Raw genomic sequence first — 13425 nt, 5'->3', positions numbered from 1 at the left:
ATTTATGTGCTGTCCTTGAAGTTTGGATTGGGAACATCAATGGATAGAAAACAAATATAAATAAATAAGGATAATGAAAAACAGATATACTGTAATTAATGGAGTGTCACATAAATCTGTATTAAGATCACTGCTATTCCTGGTTTATATAAATTATTTAGATTCTTCCACAGTTAGTAAACTAGTCACAATTTCAGATAATATGGAAATATGATGATTAGCAAACTGTAGAAGCTGCAAAGGGAATCAAAAAGATTTAGACAAACTTCAAGTCTGGGCAAACACCTGACAGATGACATTTTGTACAAAGATATATACAAGGATTTTATATACTGTAAGTATAGGCACAGTACTGACAAGCCATTTTCATCTTCTAAACAATGTATACTGTACGTACTAAAAGTAAAAGTACAAAAAAGATAAAGAGAATCTTATGATATACAATTTAATTAAAAGTGTAGGCTATATTTTACTGTACATTTTACAATTGTGCAGTGCACTTGTAGTGTATGATATCAATAAGATAATGTAGCGCTAGAAGCAGTCCAGACAAGATTAACCAGATAAAGTAATGGGCTTAAAGAAATGTCCTACTCTGACAGACTAAAAGATCTGAATCTTTTAAGTTTTGAAAAGAGAAAACTTTGAGGGAACATGCTTCATACAGTATAATCAATATCTTCAAAGACATTGGAAATCCCAACCCTAAATTGTAAATACTAATAGGACACTGATACAACCTAAGCCAAGTGCATTTATAATTGAGAACACGAGTCTGGGAGAAGCCATGTTGATCGCATTGCTTCTATCACAAAATAGCTGGAAGAGTTCCTAAGATCAATTAGATAGAAAAACCAAACAAGTTACAGTAGCTAGGCCAAATGACCTCCTCTCATATGGAACGATAATGTTCTAATGAAAGCCCTTTCGTGAGCTTTAGAGATACAATATACAGTATCTTTACAATAGAGATACATTACTGTATTTGCTTTTTTAAGGCACAAGGCTACTCTTTTTAAACTGTACAATCTGAATTGATGGGTTTTCAGAATTGTGAATCATACTAAAGGGACCAATAAATGTAAATGTCAATATCACTAAGATAAACCCGTTCTACAGTTCAGGTCAGTTATTCTGTCGCAGAGCAGATTCTTCAAAGAGGCTTGGGGTTCATGTGAACTTTGTGATCCAAACGAATAGAAACTGGTTTGAATCAGCAAACAACACTGACGCCTACTCACCATATGGACAGTGGGGCCTGACCCAGAAATGCTCTGCTGAACCTGTTCTCTAAGGTTCAGCAGCTCGGCAGCTTTTGTTGCTAGGCTTCAACATCAGACTGAATGACAGGATGGGAAGAAAACATCTGACCATAAGCTCCCAGGATTACAGTAGATGCTTGTTTTGCTAGCAAATTACATTTTATGTAAACAATTCTAAAGATTTATTAACAGACAAAAAAGAGCTAAAGTGGAACAGACACCGTGGAAGGAATCTAGTTATTTCATAGAAGAAAGTACAATAAGATCAAAGATTTAGGAGAACAGTCAAGAGAATATTTAGATACTGTTTATCATGAAATGCATGTCATTCACAAATGGGATGAAATCAACTCTCTTAGCAGTGATGTGATTTGCTGCTTATGCAGCTGTCAAACTCACTCAAGTACTGTATATCAAGGTCAGTCATGAATGTTCAATTAAATTAATCAAAATGAAATCAGAAAAATAGTCAATATCCAAAAGTTGTATTGTTCATACAAACATCAATTTAGTGATAGTTATACTTCATATAAATATCTGTTAAAAGTTTTGAAATATTATTCATTATTAGGTACAGTACTTAATCATATCTAATTGAATAGGAAAGGTTCTCATTTCAAACATACTGTATTTTAACACAGAACACGTACACTTATTTTTATTTATATACATGACCTGTCTAATCCTGTTTTGTTTGCAAATCTACATATGTAAATGTAATTCCATTAATTACACCTTCAATGGAGCACAATTATTGCCAAACATTCTGTGCCTCACAGAAGGACAGCAGGCGATACATACTGCTGAATGTATTATTTCATGTACAATTGTTTCTACCACCCTTTTTGTTCCAGTGCTCTCCAACAGCAGTCATGCAGTAGGTCAAGTTTATTTCAGTGGAAGTAAAAGTAATTTTACAATTAACAGTATATTGGTTAATAAAATGCAATTTTTCAAACAATGTTACATTATTATAATAATAGATTAAAGGTGTCCTGAAACAATAATTCAGACAGAACCAGTAGTTTTGAATATCTTGGAGATTTGTTTTTTATTTTAACACTGTATTGCCTGTATTGTATCTTCTTTCATGATTTAGGGTGTGCTTGAGTGCTGTTTATATTCTTCGGGTGGTTTGCCTGCATCAGCAATCTCTCAACCCAACCAAATAAAAACTTGTTGGTTGTATATAAAGAAAATGAAATTCTGGGGGAAAAGTTTGTCTTTTTGCTAATAGACAACACATTGAATACCTTCCTTTTCTTTCCATTTGTACCTTATTTGGTGATGACTTAATGTGAAATACCTTATTTTGTGTTTGGATGCATCTGGCATTTTTAATGAAGAAAATGTTTGTTTTTTCTAATGTTGCCTAAATACATTTTCAAAGTACACTTATATATGTACTACAGTACATTCAAATACAATGACAAATGACATGAAAAATGAGAAGATCATAGAAGTAATAACAGTACATGACTCATTGCTTCAGGGACCTTAGAAATATCTAAATTAAAATGTGTTATAGGTTTTTTCATGAATAGTGAATCATACCTCTCATAATAATACATTGCAAACCTGCTTAAACATTAATTATTTAAGGCACAGGTTTTGAAACCCATTTCAGTTTGAAATGTCTGTATACAGTAGATGTTTTACAAATGTCTTTGGGAATCTATCAATTTCAATTTTCCTAGTCCATTCTTTACTTTTACACTGCAATACCTATTGCTTTAGTTTAAGTGCTAATATAGAAGAATGTTATGTTCTGCTCTTCTAAATACAGCATGCATAAAAGGAAAAATATACAATTGAAAACGTGCCATAGTCTTTTAATGAAAAAAATAGAAAAAGTGCATTATCTTACAACACTACAGTAATTTATAGTTTTTTCTTGTAAAGACAATGTAAAATATTTACAGAGTATTTTAGTGCATTCATTACAAAAGATGCAGTCCCATTATATAATTACATTTTGTACACGGGTTTGATGTCTACTTTTATCTGTAAACATTTTTGTTTCTCTACAGTATTTATCATAGCTTGCTAAAGCCACAGTATCCCCTCTTAGTTTTCAAAAACAGGTTAGAAACAAATAATGTGAAAAACAGTGGTAGCAGATCAATAAAAAGAATGGTTTCAGAAAGGAAGATTTTGATTTTGAAATCTCGACACAAAGTCTAAAATCTTTTGAGATTTTGCAAAGGCCATATTCAGTAGTTTTATATTCAGTACAGGACAGAAACCAAAGAAACAGGCATACAGTACCAGTTGCCGAGTATTCTGTGGCAGATGTAAATTTGAACAATTTCCAGAAGGTCAGATAAATCTGTCATTTGTACAGCAATTACTTGGCAATGGAGGAGATACAGTAAATACTGTACATAAGGTAAGCTACTGTATGTATATAAATGCTAACCAAGGGATTGTCAATGCTGAGCAGTATTCTCAATCCTAATTGTCCAATAACTGTCATGTAAACATGCACAAAATAAAAAACAAACAAAAATCAAGTTACCTATAATACACAACATGTCATGACTGCCATACTGAATCTGAAGTTGATCATTTTTCTGTATTGAGATATCCAGTAGGGATAGCAGAGCCACACCATTAAATTAAGGTTTCTCCGCAGCACATCTCATTAGCACCAAAAGCCAAAACAGATCAATAAATCTAAATTAAATTATTTTTTTCATGCTTATTGATGCCACCGAAAACGATGCTGCAGCTAGCAGAAAGATCTATATGGTGACACTGCTCAAAAACCTACTGAAATAGCCACTTAGCAACTGACAAGAAAGGCAACTTTTAATAACACCAGTGTAAAAGAAGTCTTAAGAAAGAGTACAAAGAGTACAAACCAGAAAGAGCCTGGTTTAAGTAAATGAAGGTATTATTTATATAATCAAAAACAATAAAATTACTTTGTAGAAGCAAGATTTTTCCACAATCCCAACCTTAAATTTATGTTTGAAAACAATATTTTCATATCAATGTGTTAAACACTGTGTCTTTAAGAATGCTGTTAAGCACTGTGTCTTTAAGCATGTTGGTTCAATATAATATCTTTCTATATTCTTCTTTCCAACATTCAGGGAGGGAAAATGCTAGTAGGCCTGTTATGGAAACTATTCAATGTTTTGCCCAGTATGGATGCAATGCGTTCAGGCCTGCATGTTCATATAAGGTAGGCTAATTAGATTTCAAAGGCTAGGTCTACAAGCATGAAAAAAAGGAGTTGAATTTTTTTTCTGTCCTGTATTTGGCTCATCTGCCAGCAGTTCAAGTTGACGTTATTGTCTCCCAGAGAAATGCTCCTTTGAAATGTAAAATATGTCATATGAGAAGGGGAAATTGGAAATGCTCCAACTCAGCTGTGGTTCTTATTCACTCTCCAGATATTGAATTTACATGAGGATTTCTGCTATGATCATGCAGGTGTGTAAAAACAGGACTTATAGCGAACAGTATTTGAATGTGTATCTCAATGTGAGAGTTTAATATAGAGATTGTGACCAATAGACAATTCGTTTTTACTCATGTTATTATCTTGAGATTGCCAATCCATTTACTAAATATAATGTAATACATTTACAATTTAGTAAATCAATGCTAAAACATAATTAAATTTAATAAACGTATATGTATTCTATTAATATAGACTTCAAATTAGTAAAGAAACATGTTATGGTATAATCATAAATATTATGGATTAATCATAGTGTGTGAAAAATGATGCAGTAGAACACAATTCTGTTATATCAATGTCACCTGGTAATTGTGCTGACCTTGAAAGTTTCCCATAGTAGATTTTTCATTGTACACATTTAAATTAAATGAAAAATAAGCATCAGCACTCAATAATCACTTTTTTATATTTACCTTTTTTACCAAACAAATTGAAATAAACATACAAGGAGAGAAATTCCAGTAAGAAAGGCATTCTAAAGGTAGAGAGTTTTATTATCAGATGATGAGTCTGCAGGCAACAGATTGTGCATTTGCAGTCTTTGTCTGTAGAGATTTCCATTTTGCAGGGCTCCACAATTGATTTATCAATAAATGACAAACTTTTCATTTATTCGTCTGTCTGGTGGATAGAGATGGTGCTTCCTTTGCGCTGTATTTGTTTTCTTTTTCTTAGAATCGCCAATTATGTTGTTAAAGACATACAATTTGGAATCATAAACCTCTGTTTGTATCTCAGCTCAAGGAGATGACCCCTGTACAGGAATTATGAAGAGGTGGAGTCTGCTCTGCTTTTCCCAACCATGAAACCATTCACCCTTTGATACAGTATGCTACAGAGTTCAGCACCATAAGGGGGAGAGACATGTCCCCCAAAGATTTCAATGCAAACATTCAGGTACCTTTGAAATCACAGCAGTTGCTATTTTGTTGGGAATTGACGGAGTCCTGACCAGACAATCCCAATGTTAGACTATCAGCACTGAGACAATTGTAAACCTATACTTGGAGAATCTTAGTCACAGTCAACTAATGATATAACCCAGGATCAAACTTCCATAGCTACTCAAAAAATCCATATGCCTGTATCATTATAAAAGTGAATGGGTATTACAGTATACAGTATGTTCCAATCTTTCATCGGCAGCTAAGAATGAGTCCCTAATATTTGTATTTTATCATGACCATAAAAAATCTGCTGTTCTTATGTTCTTAGACATATCATTTATATCCCATCTATACATGGATGGAAGCAAATGATACGCACATATTGCTAGTATGACCATTATTGCTGGAAAGTGCCACACTCTACAGTATATTGCTAGTCTTGTGAACCCAGTTCGGCTTTTTCAAATTGTTGCCAATTACAATACAAATTTATTATTTTTTTCAGATTTCATAAAAAGATTAGTACCACATTTTTACATAAACTGTATTTGGATTGCACTCTTTCTATTGACTAATGAATATGAGTGATTTGTGCATGTTATGTTACATTTTCATAGCAATGGCAGGAGAAGCTGTATTATCTAAATTCTACAGTATGTACTGTAGGGTCCTTTGGATAAGCATTTGAACTACGTAGTCAATAATTTTAAATAAATGTTCTAAACTATACTATATAGGCAGGTACTCTGGCAGGTATTAAGAAGAAGCTACAGTATTGTGTTTTATTTTTTAAAGCAGGAACATATGAGAACGAATCTCAAACATGCAGACCCAAGAAATGGCAATCCTTAGTTTTCTTCTTCAAATGAAGAGAACAGAACATAGACATCAGCTAGAGAAAGGACATACTGTACAGTACTTTCTCTGCAAGCAAACAATTAATGACTAGATTTGCTCTTGCATTATGAGCTAAGCCTCTACTTCAATATTAAAAGGCATTCCAGACTTTTAAACTTAATGATTCTTTGCCCCATAGCTGATCAACATACAGTACAGTATATAAATAAGTTCTAATGTTGTTTTCCTGTATGTAATAATCAGTGTTACAGTATATGCACATTTATACTGTGTATTTAGAACAGTTAAGAAAGCATTTTAAAGCCAAAAATAGCTATGTGTGTCATTTCATGCAAACAAAAACACTGTTTTATTTATAGTAAAATTTAAGCAAGTAGGTCAGCCTGGAAAACAGCAATGTGGCTTTAGAACACTACAGAAAAGAGAATAAGGAGTATTCTAATTTGGGAAACCAAAAACTGGAGATGTTACATTAAATCAGATTTTCCTTTTTGACTCAATTTAACAATTGGTGTTATATACTGAAGGTTATCATTTCTTTGCTTTGCAGAATCTCTTATGCTGTAATGTTTCTTTGTTTAGTGAATAAATAAAAGTGATTTGTTTTCATAGATGGTGCAGATTTGATTAGGAAACAAAGTCTGACTTTCCAAGCTGTAATTTAAGTAAATGTTTCAAAAAGATCCCTTCAAATATTAATATACTCAGGAACTGCAATGCTACTCAATAAATCAACAGTTTGAATTATTTTCACAGGCATTCATTTACTAATTTTCAAGTTTGATGCTACTGTTGAGAAAACGTCTACTCAGTTAATAAAATTCAAAATAACTCATACAGTATGAGTTTTACAGTAAAACATACATTTTATATAAAGTTATATTGAGTTGTTATCATGGCAAAATTACAAAAATATGCTTTTGTTTTAAAGTTATTATTAAGTCAAGTTGAATTTTGGTGTTTCAAACTGGCTCTCTTACATCCATCTTTTATGACAAAGATAAAATTGTATTGAAAGCCATTTATACAAATATCCTTCAACAACTGTTTCTAAGATATTGCTGCAGGAAGCACAAATATATGAAATTCTTTCACATGTCACTTATTTTGGAGATCAGTTATTGCTTTTTTCATTATTTTGCAAAGACTAGAAACTTGAATTTGTGAATTGTTAGAGATGGTTACTACAAACACTATTTTTTTAAAAGAAAAATATTAACGTAAGATACTGTGTGTGCATTAAAAGTTACTTTTTAAAACCAGTCAATAGTGTGATAATATAATTCAACACATGCCATGGAAAAAGCATACTGTATTTATCAAATAGCAATGCTCTATTGTGTATAAAATCTAAAACACAGCTTCTAACTATGACTTTCTCCAACCCTTCAGAAAGATTACTAGGCTTTATTTGGCTATAAAATGTGATAAATCATTTACTGTATGTTTTATAGATTCTGAGTTGGTTCGGAGGGGAAAAAAGAAACAGCCCTGCTCAATAAGTAACTATTAGAAGGTTAAAGTAGAGATTCATTTAATAATAAAAGTAAATTTAAAACAAAGGCGGGGATTGTAACCAATGCAAATTAAGAACTAAATTTCCTCATGATAAGTATAGTAAATACATTCAATCTTAGCAGGAATGCACTTTTTGGCTGGCAAAACACTGTTTCTAATTTGATGTTGATATAACATACACGTAAATAAAAGACTCCGCAAATATTTGCTCCACCAAATCAATATTAAAACCGGCTTATCAGACTATGTTTTGAAATATTTTCTTGCAGGGATTTCTGAAAGTGATTATTGGAACAGTAAAATATTTTTGTCCAATTTTCTTTGTTTTAATAAAGAAACAAACATGATGGAGTATATTACATAAGGAGACAGAATGATAAACACAGGTTTTGCCATTAGATGTACAAAAAAGTGTTACTGTATCTCTGTTTGAACTGGAAAATGATGTATGCTAGCTACGATTTGTGTTATTTTCACGCTTGAAATTCTGCTCATCAATGTAATGATGGATGTTGTTGTTGTTGTTGTTATTATTATTATAATTATTATCCAATATTATAAAATTGCTGTTGCATCATTATATACTACTATTTTCATGTATATTGTCCAAAGAGAGTAAGACATTCTAGGAAAAAAAGACCAGACCTTTTTGTTTTCAGTGGAAAACAAATATTAAACTAAAAAAAAAAACTAATAATCCAAAGACCTGAAATGTGTTAAAATACATTTCTTTTTTAATTTGAAACAAGAAGTAGTGCAATATTACCACTTTTGTTCTTGTCACAACTGTTTTACCTTCATCAGAATATATCTGAAAACTGTAATTCAAGGCAAATAAGATGTAGTGAATTTGAAAACAACATTACATGTGGGGATACTGTTTCTTTAACACTTGCTTAGAACAGCAAAGCCAAGCCATTATATACACTTCGATACCAATTTTTAACCAAGGAAGGCCCTGCCATTCTTTTATTTAAAAAAGAAAAAAAATACATTGAAATATTTACTGTATAACCGTCTTAGTCCAAGCATTCCAAAAATAGACTTCCAGTTCATGCAGGTAGCTGCTGCACAGAATTATAAATAAAGAAGAAAATAAATATAAAAAATAAATACTAAAAAAGTTAAGGTTAATTCCAACAATTTACATGTTGTTTTGATATAAAGGCCATTATCCACAGTAATGCATTAGTATATTCATTATTTAGAGGGGAAGGGTAATGTTTAAAAAAAAAACAGAATGAATCATACTTTCTCCTGCAGGCACCTACAATATTTTAAATAAAGTACAGATGATCAAAATGATTGAAAAAAACAGAAAGAATTTAAGAATTGGCACTAAGGGTTTTACAGTAGGAAGAGGAGATGATTGCTTACTGTGGATAAACCTTTATCTACAGAACTATTCAATCAGAGGGTTATCACTTCCAGTTTGTTCAATCACTCAAAGGGGGACCCATTAAAGTGTTTACTCCAAAATTACATTAGCACCATTTTTAATTCTAGTTATTGAAAAAATATCCGGAAGTCAAGAAACATCATGTAAAAGCAATAATTTAATTTTAATACAGCAACATTCTCCCTTTTCTGTTTTTTAATGAGCATTTTATAAACTTTTTTATTATTTATGAAGAGCAAAAAATGTTGTCCTTGTCAATTTTGGAGTAAACGGTTTAGTGAATTCTTCCCCCAGGGTGTTGTAAGTTACTTGGGAATGAAACAACAAGACTTATACATTACAAATAAATTAAGCTTTTTATGAGCAATTCTGTAAAACTGTCATTCACCTCCCTACAGGATATACTAAATGTTAAGTCATTAATTAAAGACTTCCGCAGAATACCGGTAGTTGTATAGTATTTGAAATATTTTGATTTGATTTTCAGTATCTCCTTTAATAAAACAGTTAATAACCTAGTATTTATACCTAGTATAAAGTATTACTTTATAGGTTTAAATGTTGGCAATAGGTAAAGTAAGTATTTTTAATTCTCAGCAAACAGGAATACAAGAACTTTTGGTTAAATATTATGGTTTGATTACGTTACTTTAAACTTTTCGCTATAAATATTTTATTGCAATTCATCCTTCTAATAATAGTCAAGAAGTTTTGCACACCTACAGTATGCACACAGTACATACTGACGCTAATGTAAAATTAATCTATAGAATAGGATTTATAATTCCAGATCATTTATAAAAATGTAAGGAGGGAGGGAAAAGGCACATATACTGTAGTAGTTTCATAATGTACCGTACTTGTATACAAAATATAGTCATGAACAAGTAGGCTTGTGTTTGCAGAAATAGTTGTCAAAATGACAAACACAGAAACAACTTTTTGATGGGTGATAAAAGTAGATGTTTCGTATTGATTTTCATTTAATCACCACCTTCTTAGTTTCTCTGTGCTGTAAAAATGTCATTTCTCCTTGTTTGCATCCCTGTGTAAGCCAATGTTCACAGCTATATATTTATAAAGAATGATACAGACATAAATCGTACCTACAGTATCAACAAAATATCCTTCCCCCATTCTTCTGTAAATTGCAGAATTGCTCATAAAGTCTTTGAGATTAAGTCTTCTGTTCTCATATAGTCTTTGTAACATGGAGAATGATTGTTTAATGTCCTGCTGTGCTAATGAGCTTGCCCAATCTACACTGTTCCACCTGGATGCTTCCCTTAACAAGATGATGCATCTCAATGAGCTTTTCCTGGGAAAATCTGTATTGTTAAAAAAATAAATTAATTTTTATACATTGATTTTGCAGATGGGAGAGTTCAATACACTGTGATTTGTAAATGCAAGACCTCCTCACCCCCACCCAATGTAAATTGTATTGGGGAGGTTTAGAAAACAAACATCTATCCAATCTGAACCTGAGAGCAAATGTTTATAAACCCCATGACAACTCATACGTTTGTTGACAAACAATTAAGACTTTTAATAAAAAGTAGCAAAATCAAAGTAAAACAGTTCCCATTCTGGTTAATTGTTGGAATTATTTAAAATGTCAAAATAAACATAATACTAAAAATTCATTTCAAGATTATTTGCTTGTAATATTTAATTTCATTGCTAGATTACTATTATTTTTTGTTACTCAATATGCATACCAGTTTTACAAAGTGCATGCGTTTATTAACTTTTTTCTAACTGGCAAGCTAAAAAAAATCTCTGCTGCCCCCTTTTCCATTTTCATATTTTACACAATCTATAATCAAACAAAAATATATATATATATTTATATATAACCTGCTTTTACAAAATAAAATTTAAAAATCAAATGAAATCAAATAACCATGGCACACCCATTATATGACTGCTTTTAATGCGCATGCTCTGATTGGCAACAAGATTTTGGCTTTTTAAGTCTTTATTATGATGTTTTCTTTTAATATCTAAGCAACCAGTTTCCTTTGTCTAAATATAATTGCTTATAGAAAATAATACCTGATGCTCTTAAAATATTTTTATCTGTTTAACTGTGGCACTGAAATCGCACATAATTGCGATCTATTCAAGTTAAGGTTAAACAGGCATACTCCCTTTTGTAATAATTATTTCCCAATGCTTTCCCCAAGCTTCAGTGTGCAACATTTGGTATGATACCAAGGTAAAGAGATTTAATTGTAACCCACCCAAAACAGGGGAGCAAAGGGAAGGGCTGAGTAAGTAAGGCGCATTTTGTTTTCAAATTCACCATTCCTCTGGAAAATTAAGTATCCATGCTTCATGCTTTGTTTCCCCAAGAACGCCAAAGTTGACCATTTTATTGTTCATCTGAAAGTTGCTCTTATCTTCCAGCTGTCCATTTTTGGACTGAGGAAACGGAAACCCAGAATGAAAGAGAAAAACGCTAAGAAGAGGTGGGAGGAGGGGAATTTAGAAACTAGTGATGAAAGAAAAGACTAAGGAGTACTGTATGCTCAAATTGATTTCCTTCTTTTCATTAATCGGTGATTGTCTGTGAAACTATGGAGGCCAGGGGAGACTGAACTGATGGGAGAGGGGAAAAGGCTATTTTTCAAGGTGCTCGGTGAGATTTCCTCAATCTTGTACGAGACAGAGTGAAAGTACTGGGGGTTCAGCTGTGAGCTGAAAGAGTTCTGGTGGGAAACCACACGGCTGGTAAACTCATGAGACCGGTAGCACATGCACGAGCAGACGGACTGCAGATCCGTCACCTCTGCTTTGTAACGCTGCCGTCCGTGCTGGGAGTCCTCCTGGATGTGGATGATCATGCTGTTGCGGTTGCCTGCCAAGGATGCCCGCTCCTCGGCATCCCGCCTCTCGTCTTCACTGTTCATGGTCAGGAAGCGGAGAACCACGAGATTGAGGAAGGCCCCGATGACCGTCAGCCCAACCAGGATGTACATGAAACTGAATGCCACGTATAGGGGCTTCCTTTGGAGTGCTCTGTTCTTTTGCAAAGCCACAAAATCCCCAAAGCCTATAGTAGTCAATGTGATGAAACAGTAGTAGTAGGACTGAAAGAAGCTCCACTCCTCGTAGTGGGAGAATGCCGCAGCTCCAATGCAAAGGGTGCCGATGCAGGAGAAGAAGCCCACCGTCACCATGTTCTCCATGGAAACCTCGGTACTTCTCATGCCGCAGCACTTCTTGATCCGTTTCAGAAGGTACTTGACGAAGGTGTTCATGCGCTCACCAAGGCTCTGGAACATCACCAGAGTAAGAGGAATTCCCAGCACTGCATAGAACATGCAGAAGGCCTTACCAGCATCTGTACCAGGTGCTGCATGCCCATAACCTGAGGGGAAAACAACACACATGAAAGTATTAATGACTTACACTTAACTGATACTAATAGATGTCAATTGGTTATTGAATACTTCCTAAAGAGTCTTTGTTCTCTGTTACCAACATTTTATATGATGTATTTTGCAGCTGTTCTCTTTTTCTTGGTGTGTTAGAGCACAATCAAAAACAAATATTTTGGGGGGAGGGTTCCGGACCCACAACTGGAAAGTAAAATCCTCAGGTGTATAAAGGGATGCAAAGGTAAGTTGGTTTGGCTAAAAGCTTCAGTTACATACTGTACATATTGTATATATTTTACTTTGTATTTAACATGGTTCCTTTGAATATACAGAAATTCTCACTGCAGTTTGTTTACAAACATATCCCACCATTAATTCCAAGTAAAGCATTTGTTCTAAAAACCTTCCATGACTACCAACATGAATTTGGAATGGAACCCTGAAAAGAAAATCAGATGCCTAATTTATCTTATTAGGGATGAAAAAATTATTTAGATGTTCAATCAATCAGATCTTTCCTCTCTTGGTCTTTGTGAGGGGGTGAGAACTTAGGAATTATTGATAAAAGTGTGCAGCGTAAAAGCCCATGAAGCTTTTAGCTTAATTAGAGATTCTTTTCAGGGCTGTGTTCCAGCCCATGGAC

The 13425-nt window shown here is 33.2% G+C and overlaps 1 protein-coding gene across 2 annotated transcripts in view; it reads right to left on the bottom strand.

The window, feature by feature from the left end:
• Nucleotides 1–3078: 3078 nt before the first annotated feature.
• kcnk9 (potassium channel, subfamily K, member 9) overlaps nucleotides 3079–13425 on the bottom strand; it is an 89654-nt gene continuing 79307 nt past the window's right edge. For both annotated transcript variants that reach the window (XM_088601838.1, XM_088601837.1), the window contains one exon: nucleotides 3079–12772. In XM_088601838.1, the coding sequence (XP_088457964.1) occupies nucleotides 11931–12772 (842 nt within the window). In that variant the 3' untranslated portion in view covers nucleotides 3079–11930. The remainder of the gene's footprint in view (nucleotides 12773–13425) is intronic.

Source organism: Lepisosteus platostomus, chromosome 12, assembly GCF_059453375.1.
Source record: "Lepisosteus platostomus isolate fLepPlt1 chromosome 12, fLepPlt1.hap1, whole genome shotgun sequence".
Taxonomy (NCBI): Eukaryota; Metazoa; Chordata; class Actinopteri; order Semionotiformes; family Lepisosteidae; genus Lepisosteus; species Lepisosteus platostomus.
Note: the sequence above shows the minus strand (reverse complement) of the source record. Positions and strands in the feature narration are given on the sequence as shown.